This window comes from Fusarium musae, chromosome 9, assembly GCF_019915245.1.
Source record: "Fusarium musae strain F31 chromosome 9, whole genome shotgun sequence".
NCBI classification, from domain to species: domain Eukaryota; kingdom Fungi; phylum Ascomycota; class Sordariomycetes; order Hypocreales; family Nectriaceae; genus Fusarium; species Fusarium musae.
This window is the reverse complement of record NC_058395.1, coordinates 598,983-620,409: the sequence shown is the minus strand read 5'-3', so window position 1 is coordinate 620,409 and position 21,427 is coordinate 598,983. Positions and strand designations below refer to the sequence as shown.

At 50.6% G+C, this 21,427-nt stretch overlaps 8 protein-coding genes across 8 annotated transcripts; 3 read left to right on the top strand and 5 right to left on the bottom strand.

Annotated features, from left to right (window-relative positions):
• Nucleotides 1–367: 367 nt before the first annotated feature.
• J7337_011472 (uncharacterized protein) lies at nucleotides 368–3,160 on the top strand (the record flags this gene model as incomplete). Its single annotated transcript, XM_044829016.1, has 1 exon — nucleotides 368–3,160. One exon carries the CDS (start codon nucleotides 368–370, stop codon nucleotides 3,158–3,160), a length of 2,793 nt encoding a protein of 930 aa, XP_044675691.1.
• Nucleotides 3,161–4,873: 1,713 nt separating this feature from the next.
• On the bottom strand, nucleotides 4,874–5,403 carry J7337_011471 (uncharacterized protein; the record flags this gene model as incomplete). Its single annotated transcript, XM_044829015.1, has 2 exons — nucleotides 4,874–5,332; nucleotides 5,383–5,403. The coding sequence occupies 2 exons, from the start codon at nucleotides 5,401–5,403 to the stop codon at nucleotides 4,874–4,876; spliced, it is 480 nt and encodes a 159-aa protein (XP_044675690.1).
• Nucleotides 5,404–6,535: 1,132 nt separating this feature from the next.
• On the bottom strand, nucleotides 6,536–8,898 carry J7337_011470 (uncharacterized protein; the record flags this gene model as incomplete). Its single annotated transcript, XM_044829014.1, has 6 exons — nucleotides 6,536–7,078; nucleotides 7,127–8,127; nucleotides 8,177–8,457; nucleotides 8,517–8,647; nucleotides 8,697–8,823; nucleotides 8,876–8,898. The coding sequence occupies 6 exons, from the start codon at nucleotides 8,896–8,898 to the stop codon at nucleotides 6,536–6,538; spliced, it is 2,106 nt and encodes a 701-aa protein (XP_044675689.1).
• A 530-nt stretch (nucleotides 8,899–9,428) lies between these two features.
• Nucleotides 9,429–15,611, top strand: HIR3 (Histone transcription regulator 3; the record flags this gene model as incomplete). Its single annotated transcript, XM_044829013.1, has 4 exons — nucleotides 9,429–9,431; nucleotides 9,482–9,556; nucleotides 9,609–13,654; nucleotides 13,703–15,611. The coding sequence occupies 4 exons, from the start codon at nucleotides 9,429–9,431 to the stop codon at nucleotides 15,609–15,611; spliced, it is 6,033 nt and encodes a 2,010-aa protein (XP_044675688.1).
• Nucleotides 15,612–15,924: 313 nt separating this feature from the next.
• J7337_011468 (uncharacterized protein) lies at nucleotides 15,925–16,221 on the bottom strand (the record flags this gene model as incomplete). Its single annotated transcript, XM_044829012.1, has 2 exons — nucleotides 15,925–16,031; nucleotides 16,083–16,221. 2 exons carry the CDS (start codon nucleotides 16,219–16,221, stop codon nucleotides 15,925–15,927), a joined length of 246 nt encoding a protein of 81 aa, XP_044675687.1.
• Nucleotides 16,222–16,324: 103 nt separating this feature from the next.
• J7337_011467 (uncharacterized protein) lies at nucleotides 16,325–16,985 on the bottom strand (the record flags this gene model as incomplete). Its single annotated transcript, XM_044829011.1, has 3 exons — nucleotides 16,325–16,387; nucleotides 16,441–16,857; nucleotides 16,902–16,985. The coding sequence occupies 3 exons, from the start codon at nucleotides 16,983–16,985 to the stop codon at nucleotides 16,325–16,327; spliced, it is 564 nt and encodes a 187-aa protein (XP_044675686.1).
• Nucleotides 16,986–17,893: 908 nt separating this feature from the next.
• RRP3 (ribosomal RNA processing protein) lies at nucleotides 17,894–19,400 on the bottom strand (the record flags this gene model as incomplete). The annotated part of the gene is made up of 2 exons (XM_044829010.1): nucleotides 17,894–19,156; nucleotides 19,206–19,400. The coding sequence occupies 2 exons, from the start codon at nucleotides 19,398–19,400 to the stop codon at nucleotides 17,894–17,896; spliced, it is 1,458 nt and encodes a 485-aa protein (XP_044675685.1).
• A 219-nt stretch (nucleotides 19,401–19,619) lies between these two features.
• On the top strand, nucleotides 19,620–21,033 carry J7337_011465 (uncharacterized protein; the record flags this gene model as incomplete). Its single annotated transcript, XM_044829009.1, has 2 exons — nucleotides 19,620–20,051; nucleotides 20,101–21,033. The coding sequence occupies 2 exons, from the start codon at nucleotides 19,620–19,622 to the stop codon at nucleotides 21,031–21,033; spliced, it is 1,365 nt and encodes a 454-aa protein (XP_044675684.1).
• Between the last annotated feature and the right edge of the window lie 394 nt (nucleotides 21,034–21,427).

Sequence of the window (21,427 nt, the reverse complement as noted above, 5' to 3'; positions counted from 1 at the left end):
TACCAACCACATCACCGACGAAACGACGAACACGACTAGAAAAAAAAAAAAAAAAAACTCGATACCCTTGCACACAAACCGAAACCCCGTTTTGTATAGCAAATCTATTCCTGCCCGCTGGGCGACCATAGTTTTTGCCAGCCTCTGGCGCCCAGCAGCAGCATCCTGATCCCACACCTGTCAAGTGCATCACACCATGGCTCCCCTCGCTATTTCTGTACCCGACGCTCCGGGTTCACCAAATGCAACCCGAGGCAAGTTTGCCTTATATGGTAATCGACAGCGGGATAGTGAGAACAGCAGCCTTGCACCAGGGACCTCGACAAGTGATGCATCACCTTATGCATCGCCTATGACTTCACCATCAATGTCTCCGTTAGCATCTCCTCGGGTTCAGATAGTGCCGTTTGGATCCGCCTACCGCCATACTCGCCAACCCTCTGATGAGTCTCTGTCACATTTACCTCCTCTGCCAGTTTCACCACGATGGGATTCGATGTCAAACCCTTCAAGATTTATTCTTGGACAGTCAATATCACAGCGAGCAGGATCACCCTTTGACTCTCCGCACTCGCCGTCACCTTTAAGCTACGACACTGCGGCAAGCACTCCTGTGGAATCTCGAAACACGTCTCCGACATTTCTGACATCCAAATCGTCACTGGCTGACCTGCGCGCCTACGACAGCCTGCCACCCACCGTGGAGAACTTCTCGCGGCCGCGGAAGCAAAGTATCCGCCAGCCAATGACAGACGCGGCTAAGCCACGCCCAGTCCACAGCACCCTGGCTACCGCTACCGCTACCGCGACTGCGACCGCTACATCGCCCTCTACCCCCGGCCTCAATCCCGCCGACCAGTACCTCGAGCTTGTATCACCTTCGCAACATCCCTTATGGCCTGCTCCTCCACGTCCCCGCGGTCCTTCAGTTTCATCCTGTCAGTCTTCATCTACTTACCACTCGGTCCTTTCTCCACCTTCCAACGACTTTTATGAGCCTCGAGCGCCCCGTGCTCGGACGGCCAATGGTGCGACAGCTTCCGCCGCACGGCCACCATTAAGCTACTCCAACCCGGGGTCGGCCTCACCGAGCCCTGTCGTCGCCCCGTGGATGAGTGGTGAAGAATTTAGATCGAGCTTTCGCTCCCAACTCACAGAATCTACTGCTCCAGGAACTGCAGTAACTGAGAGAAGTAGCGTCCTTACAAAGGACAGCTCCGTTACATCGTTATATCCGAGCCCTGAAGGCGAAGGGGAGCAAGAAGCCAACCCTGAAAACGACAACGACAACGACCCCGAGCACGACGAACCGAGCCTTGAGGATGTTATGGGCATGTACGAGCAAGGTTTCGACGACGACGAAGACGACGTGCACTACCCTGATTATCACAACAGAAATTCTCGCCCCGTGACATCAAACTCAGACATGGATCAGCGACACAGCATCAGAGACGATGCAGATGACGAGGACTTCCCTCAACGCAAGGTACAAGAGTCCAACTCGACCCTTGACATGGAGATCCGAATGTCCAAGATGATCTTCACCCACCCTGCCTTCACATCATCAGTACCTCATATCGCGGAAAACTACGGTCGCGGAATGAACGAAAAGCGAGATTCAGCCAAGTCATTGGACTCTGAGCCTTCTCTTAATGAACAACTTTCTTCTGCTGTCGAACCAACACCTACAAGCGCACCACCCGTCTCCGCGCCCCTCTCACCTGTTCGTGAACCTTCCGAGCGACCCGAAACCCCTGAATCTGGACGCAATATGGGCTACGCTTCGGAGCCCGCACCTGAACCAACACCGACAGCAGCACCCGCACCCATTCCAGGGCCTCAGCCTGTACCTGAGCCAGTATCCGCCCCTCCACCACCTGTTATTGCACCTGAACCCGTCCAGCCTGAGGACCCTGGCGCTCGTGACCGATACGGCTTCAAGAAGGAGAACCAGTACGTCACGCGGCAGCAATACGATGCCTGGAATGCTGGATACACCGAGTACCTGGCACGCCGTCGGAAGAAGTGGAATGCCTACCTCAAGGATAATGCTCTCATGACAGATCACCCCAACCGATTCCCTGCTCCCAACGCAAAGACAAAGCGCTTTGTTCGCAAGGGCATTCCTCCCGAATGGCGCGGTGCAGCTTGGTTCTACTACGCTGGTGGCCCCGCCATTCTGGCAAAGCACTCGGGTCTTTACGATAAGCTAACAACTAAGCGAGCTAAGGACGTTGATGCTGAGGCTATCGAGCGAGATTTGCATCGGACATTCCCTGACAACATTAAGTTCAAGCCTCCCGGCGGGATGGACACGGCATCAAGCAGCGCTAGAGAAAGCCAGTCAACAATGTCGGACTCTACTCGGGGATCCAGCCCAGCGCCTCCCAATGTGGACGGAGAGACACCAATCATCACTTCTCTCCGCCGCGTCCTTCATGCCTTTGCTGTCTACAACCCTCGAATCGGATACTGCCAGAGCTTGAATTTTCTTGCCGGTCTTCTTCTTCTGTTTGTCGATACCGAGGAGCAGTGCTTTTGGCTTCTCAATGTCATTACACGCATCTACCTCCCCGGCACCCATGAGATGAGTCTCGAGGGATCCAAGATTGATCTGGGCGTTCTCATGACTGAGATGCGTACCTCCATGCCTGCTGTATGGGACAAGGTCGGCGGTGAGCTTGAGGCTGATCCCAACTCACGGCCCTCGACAAGCAAGTCGATCCGCCTCACTCGCTCGCGTCGCAAGGAACTCGCACGCATGTCAACACCAACTGACCGACTTCCACCGATCACTCTTTGCATGACGGCCTGGTTCATGAGTTGCTTCATCGGCACGCTCCCGATTGAGACTACTCTCCGGGTGTGGGATGTCTTCTTCTACGAGGGCTCCAAGACCCTGTTCCGCATTGCACTGGCCATCTTCAAGCTAGGCGAGAGCGAGATTCGGGCTGTAGCCGATCCTATGGAGATGTTTGGTGTTGTGCAATCGATGCCACGCCGACTGATCGACGCTAACGCCCTAATGGAGGCTTGCTTCAAACGACGGAATGGCTTCGGGCACCTCAGCCAGGTCCAGATTGACGAGAAACGCCAACAACGACGAGCTAAGGCGCAGCTGGATCGAGTCCGTCAGGGCAAGACATGGAACGTCGGATAGGCGGAGTTAGAGGACAGCCACCACTGTCTACCCCAACCCGAAACACCAGGAAATTAAACATCTGAGCCGCGTCAACATCATCACATCATCTCGATTCCTTCAACACTCCTTCAATATCTCCTTTTACTATCTCACTTCTTTCTCATTTCGGTACACCCTGGCTCGCACTGAAACAGGTGTGAGCCACCGAACCTTATCATGGAATGGCGTTTCAATGGAAGGCATGGTCTATTTCTCGATTTAGCCGGCATTGTGTCTTCGTTTTTCTTTATTCACTTTCATATTTAACCTTCCTTTCAAAATTTCCTTTATTTCATTTTCAGCATACCCCAACATCTGGGGGAGCTCATTTACAATGTCTCAAAGCAGCGGGGAGGGATCAGCGTTGGACGGCTGGAATGTACAGGATGGAATGGAACCTAAAAAAAGGAAACACTGTTTTATACTTGATGACGATGGTTTACGGCTGCATTGCGACAAGACAAGAAAAGCACCACCAACCTCACAGCACTCTTGTAGGGAAGGAAAACGACTTCCTACGGATGGAGGTATGGCTAGGATGCAAAGGACTGGCAAAGCCAGGCGGTGTCTGGTTTTCATATAGATGGGGGGGAAAATTACGTATGAACTGGGTAGAACCTTATTGTCGAGGAGTAGATTTGGGGGATAACCTTTTTTGATACCCTAATGGAATGAAAGATTATTACATGACTGTTCTGTTCGTTCTCTTTGGCTACGCGCGTGGTCTGTTGATGTCTCACCCTTGTCTACACGCTTCGATCTGTCTGAGACAGAGATGATCGGGGTATTTACTCGTGATGAATGGTAATGTCTCATGATGAGTCTTGTGAGCATGGCCAAAGTGAGACATACATCAGCCATGTTGCGCTGAAATAACCGAGAAGGGGAGAATAGGTATGCTGACACTTACACTGATCTCGAGAATGGAGTCTTGTAAGTAGGATGCAAAAAACAAAGCGTCAAAAGCTAGCGTTGTATCATTTGGGACTAAGATCCAACTTCAGCTACGGTTGCTTCAATCAACAACGAGTTTCATGATATTGTCAGGCTCGCCCTTGAGAAATGTTACGTATATAATAGCACGTCTTTTACCATGCTACCAAAGGATTGGCAAAGATTACCTGATATGCACGAGTCCACGCTGATCTGGAGGACTTCATGATTGGAGAGAAGTCGTCTTTCGCCGCTGTAGTTCATGTGTATTTTCATTTCCAATGATGATATACTGATAGAAAGCCCGAAGAGGCATCACGATACATCCTGTGCGTTCGCTACTCCATTTAGCTCATCTCGCACTTTTCAAGAATTCGCTACAAAATTCAAAAGAACCTAGCAAGACGCCTCCCGATGCGACGCAGCCAGTTTCTGAACCATCGTCGCTATTGTTGCTCCCCCTCCGCCTGGTCAGCCGATTCGACGATATCTTCCACTTCACCAGCCCGGAGTTGTTCCTGTTCTCGTTGTCTTAATTGATTCCCCCATTCTTTCCCATGCCTCTACTCCTTGCTCTAGACTTAGATCGTCCAAAGGCGCTCCGGGGTGCACTATTCTAGGGTGTGTAACGTGCGTCAGGCTTGCTACGACTGCTGCATGTGGTCTGAAATACAATTGAGGTGCAGGAGCGGTAGGCGCAGGCGTACTGGAAGGTCCTGGCACTACGACGCCGCGCCCGTTGTTTCCAAGACTGCCAATCTAGGCAACCGGAGGGAAGTCAGGCGAACCCATTGCATACAGCTCAACATGTTTCTTGGCGTTTTTCGTAAACTCGGCACGGTTGTTTTGATACTCTTGAGCAATTCGCTCCTCGAGGGGGTCGCCGATCTGGGGCTCCTCCAGGAGGTTGCGAAGGCCCTCGAGAACAGCGCGGAGCTGTGTGCTGGGTTTCCAAGCTTCGGGCTTGAGGAGGCCAAGGCAGATGTTGCCCTGGCCGTCGTTTGTGACGTTGGGGTGGTAAATTCGAGTGATGAACTTGACGACAGGCGGCTTGAAGGGGTATTCAATTGGCAGGGTCAGGACGATTCCGAATTTGCCTGGGTGGTAGGGAGTTGACTCAGGTGCCGTGAGCGTAACATGCCAGGTGTAGATGGTCTCATCAGGAGGGAGGGAGACGGAGAAACCTTCAGGCGGGTTCTGGGAAATCTCGCCGAATTCCTAGAATATGTTAATCGGTGGTATTGGGGATGGAAAGAAGGAGGGTTTACCTTTGTGATACGTTTGGACATAGTGGGACGATGTAGCTATTGGCTAGCTTGTGGATGGGAGATAATGGTGTGTCTCTTGTTCACTTGCGGGGCTATTCTCTTGATGGTGTCGGTATTGAGAAAGAGTTGAGCAATAGACTGTTTGCGTGATGTAGAAGTTGAAGTTGAAGTTGAAGTGGAAGCAGGAGGTAGAAGGAAAGGAAAGGTGAGGTATGACGATCGATGGTGGGGTACTGCACCTTGCGCTTGGAGGCAACAGCTCTCGATGTACCTACGAAGCTTAGCGTACCTACCAGCTACCTTAGCTGTAATCCATCCCCCCAAAATCAAAAAGACTTCTGATGCTAAGCCCAGGCTGCCAAGATTAATGGGTCTTGATAACTGCTAAAATATACTAAATTTGCCTAATTCTTTTCCAACTGAGAATAAAGATCTTAAGGATTTTGCCTCCGTTCTCAAGCTTCTGTGGGGCTGCCTTCTTGGTGAAACGTAGTGGAGCAGTCAAGGTCAAGCCATGAGCATGAACCTTTATGTTGCTTCAAGAAGGCACCTCCGTTACCATGGATATAAACGGGAATCTAGAAGAAATGCTCTTAGAAACGCAGGATACTGTGCTGTAGGTGAGTGTTGAAAGGGTAAAAAAAAGAAGAGATGTGCTGCCTTGCTCTATTACGCCAAGATATTGGACAAGATTCAGACAGACTCGACTCTGACAAACAGTAGAGAGAATGCAAGTAATCGGATATAGAATTAAAACAGATCTACGTTAGCAGAGTTTGGCTGCCGGGGCACAGCAGATAAAGCACTCTGTCTCTCAAGAGGAGACCACTGTCACCCATGGATGAGAAGGGATCTAGCCTAAGAGCATCAGGCATCGTAGCTGTTCAACATAGAATCAAGTCATAGCAGCTTTAAACCGAGAACAACCCAATCGCTGAGGGACATGCTGCTCATACAAATACAAATCGCATTGCTATTCTTCAAACACTGAATCACACATCACCCAGAAACTCCCTGAACGGAACTTTTACCCTACCAAGGACTTGAATCGTCAATTAGCTTGCTTCCTATACCACGCACGCATCTCCCCAATGTATATCTAAACATCCATCATCCACAAACATCCTTTTGAAACAGACCATATCGCTCAGTCCTAACCGTCGGTACCGCTGCTCCTGAATGTTGCGCACAGCGCAGCATAGTGATGTGTGAGATCCAGCACATTCTGCGGCAAGCTGGTAGCTTGAATGATGCTACGGACCTTCACTGCTCCCTCGTCCTCGATCAGAGTCCGTATCGTGTGCAGCAGCTCGGGGCTGAACTCGCTGTACCATCGGTACTGCCATGTCACTAGTCGGATGACGGACGCCACAGTCTCTCTTGTGCTCTTAGTTTTCTCAAAGACACGAAGGATGCCGGCGAGGGCCTTGGGGCTGAATCGGATTGATAGGCAGGCGCGATACGCCTCGACAGCTTCGTCGACGTGCTGAAGACGCTCGGCGAGAGAACCGAGGATCTCCCACTCTTCTGCCGACTTCTTGTACTGCATCTGCTGGGCGCGGTACTGGGCCATCTGGGTACGCCAGATTGTGTAGACACGGAGGTCCTCGTAGAGAACCATAAACAGGCTGTCTAGCCAGCGCTCACAAAGGCGCTTGGTGTTGAGCTTGGACAGATGCTCATCATTCTTGGTTGTCTGTGGATTGTTAGCTTCGGTCTTGCAGGGGGTGGAAATAAAGCCTACCTCACTGTCCGCCTTTGCTTCGCCTGGGTCGATGATATTAGAAGGCTTCTCGATCTTATCCTGTTCGCTGGTACCGTTGGTGGCAGGGACCTCACCAGCTTCCTCAGCTTTGGAAGCGGCCTCATCAAGCTTCTCAACCTCTTCGTCCTCAGTCTCTTCATCTTGGTTGACAGTCTGATCAGGTGTACCCCGTAGACCATCTGTGCTAGGAGTTCGCTTTGCCGAGGAGGCAGGCTGAGTAGCCTCCTGCTTCTCTGAGCGGTACTCATCCTCCATCACAAATACATTACTCCTGATCTTCAGAAGCTGGTCCCAACCAATCTTGGCAGTCATCTCGGTCAGAATATCGTACGCTTTCTTAAAAGTGCCCCTGTAGGATGCCGCTCGCAGGTTGAGCAAGCTAGGGTCGACCTGTTCTGAGTATCGCGACTCGGGCTCGCTGTCAATCTCATCAAGGCGAGTTTCAGGGAGAGTTGGCAAGTGGACCTCCTTCGGTTCTGGCATCAGGGGTGTGTCCTTGTCTTGGTAGGTGAACATAGGGCATGAGTTGAGAATGGTAAGCGCATTGTCCCAATCTTCCATGGCTACATATACCTGGGCCAGTCTCGCCCAGGTGCTGAACTCGGTCGGGGCGGCGACAGTAGCGCGATCCGCGCAACCAAGAGACATCTTCAGCCTTTCGTCTCTGAGCTCAGGTGTTGGGGCACTCTTGGCCTTGTGCAACAGGAATTCAGCTTGTGTGTCGAGCATGACATAGTCCATGGGAGTTTCTTGCAAAGATTGGTGAAGCGTTCGGACACCAGCAACCTCCTCGTGTCCCATAAACATGACCTTCGCTAGTAGGGATGATACCTCAACGCTTTGCGTTCGAAGCTTCTCAAACAAGTTTATTCCAGAGGCATAGCGTCCGGTTGTCTCGAGATACTTGAGCAGACCCGTAGTTAGGTGATTCGACACGTTGGTAGGCACCTGAACCACAGAATCGGAACCCAGCTGCCATCCTAGGAAGTTGGTTAGCTTAGGTAGAGTAGCCAGTTTGGGGTGGCATACCCCTGAAGAAGAGCTGTTCTGCGGCATGGAGGAAACGATGCTCGGTTTCAGTGTTTGTAACAGGATTGAATCTTCGAACACCCATAATCTTTCGAATGGTATCACCGCTACCATCGTCTGCGTATGAGTAAGCTCGAAGAACACTGCATAGATAAGTCTCCAGCCAAAGCTCCTCAGATGCCTTCCTCTTCTCGCCTCGTTCGTCAACGCAGTAGCTTTCTACGGTTCCGGGGATCGATACGTGCACGCGCATGTCGAGTCGCGAGAAGGCATTGTAGCAGCTATGCAGAGTTAGGACCTGTAATCGCGAATGCAGAGGCGCATAGGCGTCATGACGTACCAGTAGACACCCTCGACAATCTTGTTTGTCGCATTTGGCCCGGATTCTTTGTAGGTCAGGGTATTAATATATGCTGCTAGACTCGCAGAAGAGGATGCATCGACACCGGTCACATGGTGGTAGACGCCAGTCTTTAAGAAGTCAGTTCCTGGTCTCCCTTGCGCCGAGGAGCTTGCATACCTGTTTAGCTGGGTTTCGCACGGCATGCTTGAGAAGATGGACGAGATCGGGAGGACCAAGTTCTCTTAAGCCAGAGAGGGATTCGGTTCGTGCATCGATCGACTCGTGGAGGATCTCCTCGGTGATTCTATCTCGAGATTAGCTATATCAACGCCAAGGATATCGATGGTGTTGCGCACTCAGGGACCGCTGGCGCGACCATGACGACGAGCTCCTCGCGAACCGCTAATGGAAATCAGAGTCGAAATTGTAGCGAGGATTGTCGAAATTGACTCGTCCGGGGAATAAAGAGGGGAAAAGTCGAGGTCGGTTGCGATCTCTTTGTTCTCGAGTCGAGAACGAGAACTGCGGAGCTGGCGTAAGATGTTGAAGCCAACCGTTGGTTGCTGGTCCCTCCCTAAGATCTGGCCTTGCTCCTTGCTCTCCTTGATAGCTGGACCGGGAGCTACGTACTGAGTTAGTCCAGGCCACGTTAGGGGCCGTGCAGCTCAAAAACACCGCCACATCCACGTGCTCCTACCGCAGCAAACCGAGTCTCTATGTGGCGTAATGGGGCTGAAATGATCCGCGTCTTAGAACGCGCTTTCATCAGGGCAATTAATGAGGTGGACGTCCGCCAAGCATGCCGAATTGACCCCAAACTCTCATCAAAATAGCCAACTTTGTAAGGATATATCTTCTGTCGCACACACGAATGTCGGCTGTTGCTCTAGAAGTATTGCGACCGCCAATATGGTACGATTCCCAGATGTTGGAGAGAATCTTTGCTAATTAAATATTTAAAGCCGGCATTCCAAGCAATCAACCTCGAGCCAGAGGACAATATCGACGAGCAAATCGATACCACAAAGGAGATTCATGTGAGATTGACAGCTAACGAAACAATCGCGCACGGTTACTGACCTATTCCAGGTCGATGAAGCTCTTAAAAGGTTCCAGAATGCCTTGAAACTCCATGCACAAGGGCCCCGATCGCGCGAAGCTGCCGAAACCGCCTACACCGAGCTATTCGAATCCGAGATCTTCAAATATCGAGAAGCAAAAACCGACTACGAACGAGCAGAGCGACATGCAGACGGTCAACCAGATGTGTCCAACTTGGACCATTCCCTCACAGATGGAGGATTAGATGTCGATGCTGGAGGGGCAGATGGTGTCGCAGCTAGTCTTTCTCAAGCGCTCTATTTATCGTACAAAAACTACGGCCAGTTCTTTGTCGACAAGTACAAGGACGAATCGACCTCAAACCCGGCATTCAAGGATAAGACTCGACTGAAATATCATGACGACCATGCAAACAAAGTTTTGGATAGCTGGATGACTGCTTTGGATCAGGACCCATCCGACCCAGAGCTCTGGAGAAGGGCTGCTCGGTTCGCGGGCGCCATGAATAGCCACCGTCTCAAGCGGTTTTGTCTTGAGGCTGCGATTGAGTTGGATGACGACCCTGCTGTTGTGGAAGTTGAGCCTCCCTCCTTAGCAGAAGGCATGGCGGGTGAGCAGTTGAAGGACCAACTGCAGCTTCTTGGCGACGATATGGCTCTATCGCATCCGATAATGGCTCCCTGGCTAAAGAAGAAAATGCCTGCTCTTCTCAAGCGTCACCTTGATCCCATTCCCTTTCTCCCCGACCCGACTAAGTCATTAATACCACCCAAAGACCCCGTTACTCAGGATCAGACTACAGAAGACACAGAAATGAGAGATGCCCAGAATGCCAGCCGCAGCGATCCTAAGACAGTATCGTCCTGGGCAAGTCTTGGTGATGAAATCATAAATCGTCTTACAAATTATACCGAGGTATTTGACATATTTGATGAACTCTTGGACAGCAACGTGGATGAGGCTGTCGTAGAAACACCCTCGAACGATTCTGAGAGCATCAGTTCAGAAATTCAAGTTGCGATAGGAAGGCCGATTCAGCTAGCGGAACCGTCTGAGAAGAGTAGCCCTGAAGCAGAACCCAAGGATCAAAAAGCTGCATCTGAGGCCACCGAAGACAGCCAAAAGGCTGGTGACCAGCCCAAAAAAGAAACCAACGGAGTCTCAACAAGGAAACGATCGCAATCTGCAGCAGGACTGCCAGACGGCGCGGAAGAAGAGAATGCGACCGAGAAACGCAGTAAACGAGTTCGACGAAGAGAAACACTACACGCTGAGGAATCAACTGATCCCAGCGCATTAATTGCTAATCAATTACAGCCTTATCAAGGTGCTGACCAAAACCTATTCCAAATGACCAAGAGCGTACTCGAAAATCTGGGAGTGGACGACAAGTCGACCTTCGATTTCATCACTGAGCTCATCGATTCATGCGCTGTTGAAGACCGACCGGGTAAGATCGCAAATCTGGCCGCAGGGGATCTGAGCAGTGCCATTGTTGACTTTCGCGAGGAGGTCGCCAAGGTGTTCTTGCACAAGAATGAGCAAGCTCCCCTTGGCCCATCATCTTTCTTGGAGCATGCGAAGACAAGTTCGCAAGACCAGAACTCAACGCCGAGTTTCAATGAGACACAGGGCTTAAGGTCGTTTGCTACAAAGATCGGAGAATCTCGATCGTGGATGACCCCTGAAGATGTCGCATACGAATGGGTCAGAGCTGTCAGCGAGAGCTATGCAACAGCCAAGTGGTCCGACAAGATGAAGCTATCTGTAGTCCAGATGCTCAATAATTCGGACGCCGCGTTGTATCAAAGGATCAATGAAAAGTTGGAGTTGGCTGCTGGTTCACCCGAGAAGCTGGCCGAGCTCGAAACCATTGTCCCTATGATCTATGAACTTCATATCGACATATACGAACTCATCACCAATCCCAACAGCGTTGTGGATTATGCCACTCGTATGAAGACCAAATACCGACTCGGGAGATGGCTTAATGTTGCTTCTGCTTACATCCAGGCACTCGATCGCCCTTCAAATGATGAACTTTCAGCACGATTCTTATGGACCTCAGTTCTTGTGTCTTCACATTCTGAGCGGCCTGTGCGCGAACACATTCTTCTCATGTGGACATCTCTACGGGATCACCTGGCAGATGAGAAGATCCCAACCATTTCGCTGCCAAACAACGTAGTCATGCCAACGATCTCCCCAGAGGCTGCGGATCGCGAAATTTCCAAGCTCACTACAATGGACTTTTTCCTCGGTCTCTTTCAGGATAACATGGAGGATCCAGTCTCTGTCATCGAGACGCTAGAGCCTGTTCTCAACCCTTCTTCCGTCTGCGTCCCCGACCAGGAGGCAGACTCCGAGAGTCCGGGTACTGAAGATGATGATTCAAGTTCAAGTTCAAGCTCAAGCTCAAGCGACAAGCAAAAGAAGTCACTTTCAGACTGTGCAAGTCAGAGCCTCCAAGATTTGTGGAAATTTCTTCATAACAGTAGCACAGAGCTTAGGTTGTTTCTGTGGTCACGTTTGGGAACAGCTTACCATGCTATCGGTTATCCTACCAAGCAATTCTCTTGTTATCTGAAGAGCATTGAGTTGATCGTGTCAGATCTGGAAGGCGAAACATATGCCAACACTCCGGCCGACTCCAGGAAGTTGCTCTTTATGCGCACTCTGAAATCGCTGGATGAGCTCCTCATTAGCGCGCTGTATTCTGCGCTCAATGATAACACCGCTTTCGAGATTATTGATGACGCTCACATCAAATCTGCCACTGCCGCGCTCGCCAAGGTCAACTGTTTACTGCACGTGTCGAGCCTCTGTGAAGATGAGGTTCGAATTGGCCTCAAGACAGATCGACCTGGCAATGCTGCTTCGAAAACAGCTCTCCAATCACTCAAGAACAGGTTGAAGGAGATGCAGATTCGTGCATGGTGTCTCCAATACACCATGTTCAGGGCTGGTATAAATGAAGACAATTGCATAATCGGGCCCGAAAAGGACCTGGCCGACTTCCTCGCCGCCATCCACCAGGTTATTGGCATTCGCAAGTTTTGCAAAGCTTCAAACAAAATTTTCCTCAAGGTTATGCGTGTCGAACTTCTCAAGCTTAAGAACATTGAGAACTGGGAAGACTATCTTGGACAAGTGCTCTACGATCTACATGGCCTCAAACTTGGGGCAGGCGTCTGGGAAGTCCAGGATCACGCCTGCCCCCCCGAGAAGCTTGAGAAGCGACAGACCATGCAACTCGTGGAGAGGGTTACTATCCTCGCGAACCGCATGCCGATGAAAGATCTTCTCAAGTCAGATCTCAAGACAACAATCGACCACATGCAGCAGACTCTTGGCCAAGCAAAGTCAACGTCTCAGATGTACCACAATCTCCGCAACTTTACCGAATACTTGAAGAGGCCTATACACCCACTGCGTCTGTACCGAGCCCTTACTGGGGAAGTCTCAGTCGACGCTGTGTCTGTGAACACGCCCGAGACCATCCTCGCGACTCATGGCTGGTTCTTTTTGCTCGGCATGATGGCTCTCACCAAGTTCAAGGGTGTCGATTTGAATCGTAGACAGACTCCTGGCGCAACCGATGATTTGCGTATTGGTGCGACTTTCTTGAGACTACAACTTCAGTTCACTGCAGACAGGTGGGATGCCTGGTTCCGGTTGGCCGAATGCTTTGACTACGAGCTGGATGAGTCAGTTCTCTGGACTGCCGATAAGATGAACAAGGACCGACCCGAGTTGGTCAAGTTCCAGCGAAATGCTATCCATTGCTATACCCTCGCGCTTTCACACTCCCGTAACGTGGAAGTTGAAACGCACGATGGAGACCCTTTGCATGACCTGTATCACAAATTTGCTATGCGAATGTATGCCTCGAGCCGTGAACCATTCGCTATGGAACCATTCCATCACTCTGATCAAGAACGGTACTTTATCGAGGATATGGGAGCGGGAACCTTCAAGAAGATTTTGCACCCGCAAATGAATGAGTACAAAGTCTGGAAATTTGCAGCCAAGCTGTTCAGGATGGCAATGCAACGAAAGCCAACCGATTGGAAGTAAGTTGAAGTCCCTCCGCAGGTGTATGCCGAATCTAACAGCGACAGGAACCCGTACATGCTCTCCAAGTGCTATTGGAAGATGTACCAGACATCTGATGACCAACTTGATGTCAAAGACATGAAGTCCAAGATCAGCATTGAACTACTGATCCAAACACTTCAGAAAGCAGTCACGGTAGCGCACAATGCTCGAAGAGGTCGGAACAGTGATCCTATCCTCGAACCACATTACAAGATAGTTTCCATCTTGCACAAGCTGGTGATTCGAGGAGACATACCATCTAAAGACGCTGCTGCCATCTTAGCTGAGCAGCCATTTGGCCTACCTGTCAACCCTGATGACCACTTTGCTTCCTTCACAGAGCCTGAAGATTGGGAGGAGTACATTATTCGCATTCTCACCAAGCTCAGAGACAAGGATAAGTCTAACTGGCAGCATCGCATCATCATCAGGCACGCCAGAATCCTGTTCGATGAGGCTAACGAGGCGCAGGGCAGCGACAGATTGGTGGAAGCAAAGGCTGCTTTCAGCATTCTTCGGGACAGCATGGTCACTAAAACGATGGTTATGAACGTCTGGAAGTGCGATGCGGAGCGACCCGGTCGACATCACGTTTACACAGAACAATACGTCCGCTTCATGACCAAGCTGTTGGTCATTATGTCAGATCGCAATAATCTGGAGCAACTTCTCAGACGTCTTCGGAAGAAGGGTGCAGACTATTACCACTTCACCGATTTATGGCAGTCTTGCTGCATGGCTTACCTCAAGCTCTTGCGAGAGGGTTACCATGTATCACCAGTCTCGGACGATGTGTTCAAGTCTCTTTCCAGCGAGGAGTTCGAGGTCATTGGAGAGAGAATCGCAGACTGGGCCGCAAGCGACGGTGCTGATATCCCATTATTCAACTGCATGAAAGAAACGATCGAGCTGAAAAAGCTCAATGCCAATCTGATGAAAGTGGCACCGATTGATGATCTTCTGAACGACTGTTACTCCAGGATCTACTCTGAGATAGCTAAGACGCTGCCTGGCCCAGACCCTAGCAAGGTTGTAGAGGAGCGACACCATGCTAAAGAGGTCGCGGCCCAGCTCGAAGCAGCGCAAGCAGAGGCAAAAGCCACCAGCTCGCTCGCAAATATTCTCAATGCGCCTAATGGACAGGAGAGCATCACAGGCACAGCAACTCCCATGGAGACAGAGAAGCACGAGGCTGCACCACGGGCACGAAAGCTTGGCGTCAGACGACCCGATGTCTTGCGTAAGGCTGAGCAAGCAGTCGTCCGAGCACTGGAGGCGCCCAAGTCAAATAAGAGCAGAGTTGGCAGTGTCTCGAGCGGTAAGCGTGGTAGCCACACGCCTATTCAGCATGCAAGCGATGCGGGCAGCGACGAGGAAGCTGATGCTCAGATTCGGCGGGAAGCTGGTCACGACGTTGATGTTGATATGAAAGATGCTGGAGATGAGCATGAAGACGAACACGAAGACCATGAGGAAGAGCATGATGAAGATCACGAAGATGGCGCGGATGATGACAACGGCGAAGAGCACGCCGATGATAAGGCTGAGAGCGAGCCAGGCAGCATTCATGATTCAGCCGATGATGAGAGTGACCTGAGCGATGTCCCTGAGGACTACGATGAGGAGGTCCCTCCCGGGCTTATCTTCCCCAATCTGAGACACCACACCGACGAGTCAAGCGGTGAAGACGCTGACAGTGAAAGTGAGGGAGACGATGAAGCCGAGGAGAGTGATGGTGAGGAAGAGGCCGAGGAGGTAGCAGAAGAAGAAGAGGAACATGACGAGAGTCGCGAGGATGGTGAAGAGACTCTGGGCAACGAGGATACAGAGTTGGTGGATGGCGAAGAGGAAGAGGAAGAAGATGAGGTTGATGGCGATGAACGACGAGAGGATTGGGATGCAGACGATTCTGTAAGGGCTGAAGCGTGGTGATTATGTTTTGTGTACGGCGAATTGGCGTCTCAGGGCAGTTCTAACTATTATAGATAGAGGCTGGGATTGGACTGACTTTTGCTGTATCATTATTACACTTGGAAATGCCAAAGAAACGATTCGTTATTGCCAAGAGCATGGCTCAAAGGATGCCGTTGCACAATTTTGATCCTGAAAACACTTGGATGAGACTCGATGAGGTTAAGGATAAATACAATTTAATTCCTAGGGCCAGACCAGACCATATGGATAATAGAAGAGAAAGCAGTCCTTCCGGAAGGACTTGATCACTACTCGTACATGCTCTTCCAATCTATATATCGACAAAGATATCATCCTGAGCGCCATCCATGAAACCCATTCGCTGGTTGTAAGTAGGAGTCTTGCCATTTGGGGGGTTGACGTTGTTGCCTTCAGCCTCTGCACGATGTTAGTCACTGACAGCCACAAAGTCGACAAAGATAAACTTACGGTTCCATGCCATCATCTGCTTGGGTCCAGGGACACACTTGGTAGGGTTGTCACGGCAGTAGACAGGAGGCTTAGGCTTGCCGAGCTTCTTGGTGGAAGTACTTCCAGTGACTTTGCAGCGATGGTTCTGCATGTACATGTTTGGCTGGCCACCTGTTGATGGCGTCAGTTATGCTTTTGTATGCAAGAGGAGTGACTCACAGCCATCGGGGATCCAAAGCCACGCGCAGTAGCAGCCTGCTTCAGGGCATGCAGGCATATCGGCTGGGACGTCGTACCAAGTCTCGCGAAAGAAAGGAGAACTGCTTCGTCAGTTTTGGATAATGAGTCTTGCGCTAGAGTCTTACTAGTATCGTACAGAGAAAACAACAAGGTTATCCATGGTGACCTTGCTGATATCGCTCTCGTACGAGATGGCCCAGGCTGTTCCACCAGTTGACTCAATGTTCTTGGTGTGCAACTCTCCACCCGAGCCATCACCACCGTCCATGAGACAGCCACCTTCAGGACCTCTCCACGGCATAGAGCGGTTCTTGCCATCTTGCCATTCTGTAGTCAACTCTCCCTTGTAAGAGAGTGTCGTGAAGGCACGGTTGTTGGCGAGTTCCGTCATGAAGGATTTACCGGCTGGAAGCTCGAGGAACTCGCCTTTAGGAGGAGGCACGGCATCGCACCCGCGGTCGGCTTGCATCCACCATTTGGACTTGGGGAGATCGTAGAGAGGGTTCACGGCGAGGTTGGTGTTGGCATTGTCAACAGAAGAGTCATTGCCACCCTAAAGAGTCAGAATGGGATGATGAATTATAGGAGGAGATTTACTTTGCAGTACATGCCCTTGTTCCAAGAAGCAATGTGAGCACTCGCAGAAGCGACGAGAGCGAGAAGAAGAGTAGAAGTATACATGATGAAAAGAACGTAGCGATATCAAGATCAAGATCAATGAATGGACAGTGTAATCAATACACCTACAACGAACGAAACTACAGATCAAAGCATTTCTCATCCTACATTTCATCAACCTATATATATGATCATACAACTTTGCTACACGAAACAATTACACCAAAACTCCTTTCATCTCAAGATGGTGCAACATCTGGGAGCGGCCGCCTTTAAAACAACAGGGATGAGAGATGGAGCTTGGTGCTGGCGAAACAAAAGCTGACCGATTCTCGCGGGTTTGTAACCGCGGGGCCTGCGCGAAGCCTTTCGGGGTTAAAGCACGAGCATTGAAACTTGTAAAGATCTTCGTGATCCCTGCGCAGAGCGGCCGCTTACCTGGGACGGGGTTGTTTCAGACTTTGCTTGGCTGGGAAGGACTGGATCATTTTGGGGATGATTCATAAGGCTGAAGAGTGAGAAGTTGGTATTATAATTGAGAATGATAGTGGATTAAGGGCTGAAGTCAATGAGAGGTTGCCCAAAGTCCAGTCAATTGGGCTTGCTCACCTGGATTCTCATTATCTTTGAAGCTTTGACAAGGAGAATGTAAGCGGGCTTGGCAGTTTGGGCTGATGAACTGTGATTAAAGTGGGAGAGCTGAGTGCAACTTTGAAACACGAAATATCTTTAGTGATGGTAAGTAAATGAACTAGGTCGTCATCTAAATTAGAGGATCCTTCGTCGACGTACTCATCGTAAACCTCAAGCAACCTATGGCTACTCCATGTTATAGGTGAGCAGTCCACATCTCCTGGCCAAGATAGACATTGAAACACTGAAGCAAGCATCGAAGAATCCTTCGACTTTGACACTTTTCCCCCGACCAAAACAACGCCGAACTGCCGAAACTCCAGTCCAGGCACCAGCTCTTAACCCTCCTCCTTGTCCATGTCGTCTCTCCCCCGCTTGCCGCCCTTCTTGCGTCCGCCTTTCAATGTGCTGCCCTTCTTGCCCCTCTCTTCGGTGAAGGACTTCATCTCGACCCTGGCGTGGCGTTGAGCCTCCTCAACTCGGGTCTGGAAAGTGAAAACCTCCTCCTTCTCGGTGGGATACTCCGTGAGCTTCTTGCCGAGAGCAGCCTCGATTCGTGTGAAGATCTCGACGTCGTACTGCGTCACAACGCTGATGGCTATACCAGACTTTCCAGCACGGGCTGTTCGTCCGACTCTGTGAATGTATGTCTTGGAGTCCTGGGGGAGATCGTAGTTGAGAACAACGTCGACCGAGGGGATATCTAAACCACGGGCGGCGACATCGGTAGCAACGAGGATATCTCGTGTGCCAGAGCGGAACTTGTTGAGGGCACCTAGACGGGAAGTTTGAGAGAGCTGGCCGTGCAGAGGAATGGCGCCGAATCCAAGGGTCCTTAGCAGGATGGAAATACGCTGTGTCTCCCAGACTGTTCGAGTGAAGATGATTGTGGATTTTCCAACATGCTCGTTGATCAGGTAGATAAGATAGACGTCCTTGCGGACATGAGGAATAAAGATATAGTGCTGGAGCAGAGTCGAGACTGTCTGGTACTTGTTGGAGCTGATGCTCACACGAACAGGATCCCTCAAACTGGCACGCTGCAGACTCTCGATCTTGGAGCTGATTGTCGCAGAGAAAAGGTATGTGCGTCGCTCGCGGGGAATGAACTTGAGAATCTTGTCGATGCTAGGTCCAAAGTCCATATCCAGAAGTCGATCGGCCTCGTCCATGATCAAGTACTTGAGCGTTCGCAGCGAAAAGCCCTTGGTCTTTTCAAGATGGTCCACAAGACGACCAGGTGTCGCAACAATGATATGAGGCTTCTTTCCGAGGGCGATGGCCTGGGGAACCATGTCCAATCCACCGACAATCACAGCACATCGTAGAGAAATGAGCGATCCGAGAGCTTCGAAGGCTTGGCCGATCTGGGTTGCCAGTTCACGAGTCGGGGCGAGGACGAGACCGAACAGAGGCTGAGGCTTGTCTAGAAGGGCCTGGAGGACGGGGAGAGCAAAGGCAGCTGTCTTTCCACTACCTGTTTCGGCGAGACCGATAATATCACGGCCTTCGAGAGCGACGGGGATGGACTTTTCTTGGATGGGCGTGGGGTACTTGTAGTTGAGCTTTTCGCAAGCTTCGCAGAGAGCGTCGACGATGCCCTGACGATTGTTAGACAAAGAAAGTCAATTAGCAGTTATCACGACATACGAGATCTTTGAAGGTTTTCTTGGGGGCATCTTCAACTGCTTCCTCAGCAGAAGGCTCCTCTAGAGTAGCGGACTCTTCCTCAGACTGCTCTTCCTCAGAAGATTCGGGCTCAGGTCGAGCAGGTTTCTCCGCAACGACCTCTTTCTTCTTCTTGGGCGCATCGTGAGCGACCTTTCTTCGTTTTGCGCCGAACATTGTGAACGATGTCTAGGTAAAAGATAGTTCCCAACTCAAAAAAAAGATCATCTTTTGTCAAGACTTCACATAAAACTTTAGTGGAGATCGCTTATCGCACGTGCGCTAATCTTATCGCAGTCCCCGCCAAACTTTTTTTCTTTTCTGCCATTTGCGACAGAGAGCAGCTCCAAAGCAACTTTTCGACGAGTACCTCGAAACAAGTCAAATATCTTCACAATGGCGCGCAAACGAACAAAGAAGAGAACCCACTTGGGTGCCAGCAATCCCGATGTTGACTCTGCCGGCCATGCTTCTGCGAAGGATCCCAAGAGCATGGTTATTCGAATTGGCGCTGGTGAAGTCGGTTCCAGCGTTAGCCAGCTTGCGGCCGATGTGCGAAAGGTCATGGAGCCTGGTACTGCGGCTCGATTGAAGGAGAGACGTGGGAACAGATTAAAGGATTACGCTTCCATGTGTGGTCCCTTGGGTGTCACTCACCTGATGCTGTTTTCGAGATCGGAGAGCGGAAACACCAATTTGCGAATGGCTTTGACGCCTCGAGGACCTACAATGAACTTTCGCGTGGAGAAATATTCGCTGTGCAAGGATGTCCAAAGAGCTCAGAAGCACCCCAAGGGTGGCGGCAAGGAATTCATCACTCCTCCTCTGGTAAGAAACCGTCAATTGTTGTTGACAAGCCTTTGCTGACCATCTACAGCTGGTCATGAACAACTTTACCCGCCCAGACTCGACTAGCAAGTCGAAAGTTCCTAAGCACCTTGAATCGCTTGCCACGACCGTCTTCCAATCCCTCTTCCCTCCCATCAACCCCCAAGCTACACCGCTCAAGTCGATCCGACGAGTCCTGCTGCTGAACCGCGAGCAATCGGAGGAAGACGACGGTACATTCATCATCAACTTCCGACACTATGCTATCACAACAAAATCCACCACAGTGTCCAAGCCTTTACGGAGATTAAACGCTGCTGAGCAATTCGTCACTACAAAGACAAGCCGGAAGGGCAAGATGCCTAATCTGGGTAAACTTGAGGATGTAGCGGATTTCTTGATCGGTGGTGAGAATGGCGATGGATATATGACGGATGCGACCAGCGGTAGTGAGATGGATACAGATGCTGAGGTTGAGATCCTGGACTCTACAACTCGAAAGGTCTTGTCTGCAAAGGCTCGACAAGCAGCCGCCCAGAACGAAGCCGAGCCCGAGGCGGAAGAGGAGAACGTAGAGCGCCGCGCTGTCAAGCTTGTCGAACTCGGACCCCGAATGCGCCTCCGCCTAACCAAGGTCGAAGAGGGTCTTGCCGACGGAAAGGTCATGTGGCACGAGTACGTGCACAAGAGCAAGGAAGAGATCAAGGAGCTCGAGAAGCGATGGGAGAAGCGCCACCAAGAAAAGGAGGCGCGAAAGAAGGAGCAAAAGGCCAACGTTGAGCGCAAGAAGGCAGCCAAGGCCAAAGACGGCAAGAAGGATGACGACAAGGAGGACGAGTTTGAGTATGAGTACGATAGCGATATGGATGTGGATGAGTTTGACAGTGAGGGTCTGGCAGGTGATGCCGAGTTCAAGGTCAATGAGAAGATGGAGGAGGATGGAGAGTGGGAAGACGAGCAGGAGGAGATTGCCAATAGCTGAGTGGGAGAGATTTAGAAGGCTGAGGATTGCATGCTTTGGTTTGGCGTTGTGTATAATGGATTGGGCAATGAATACCTTTGTGATTCTTTGTGATTACATGATGTCTCGTGCTTTTGTGAAGTTTGCCAAACCATTTTGCATTTTAGAGCTGCTCATGATTGTACAGATTGTATCGTATCGTATCGTACCTTCTGCTTTCGCATCCCCTTGAACTTGAAACTCGCAAGTGCAGCACATCGATCGCCCTTGTGTGACTGGTTTAGGGTAAGCTTGAGACCAGAAACACCATGTGAACCATTTGCAAAAGACAAGGTATTCACTCTTCAACTATCAACAATTGATCATCAAATTCGTCAGTTTTGTTTACTGGATATTCTCACTTCATTCGTGTCTT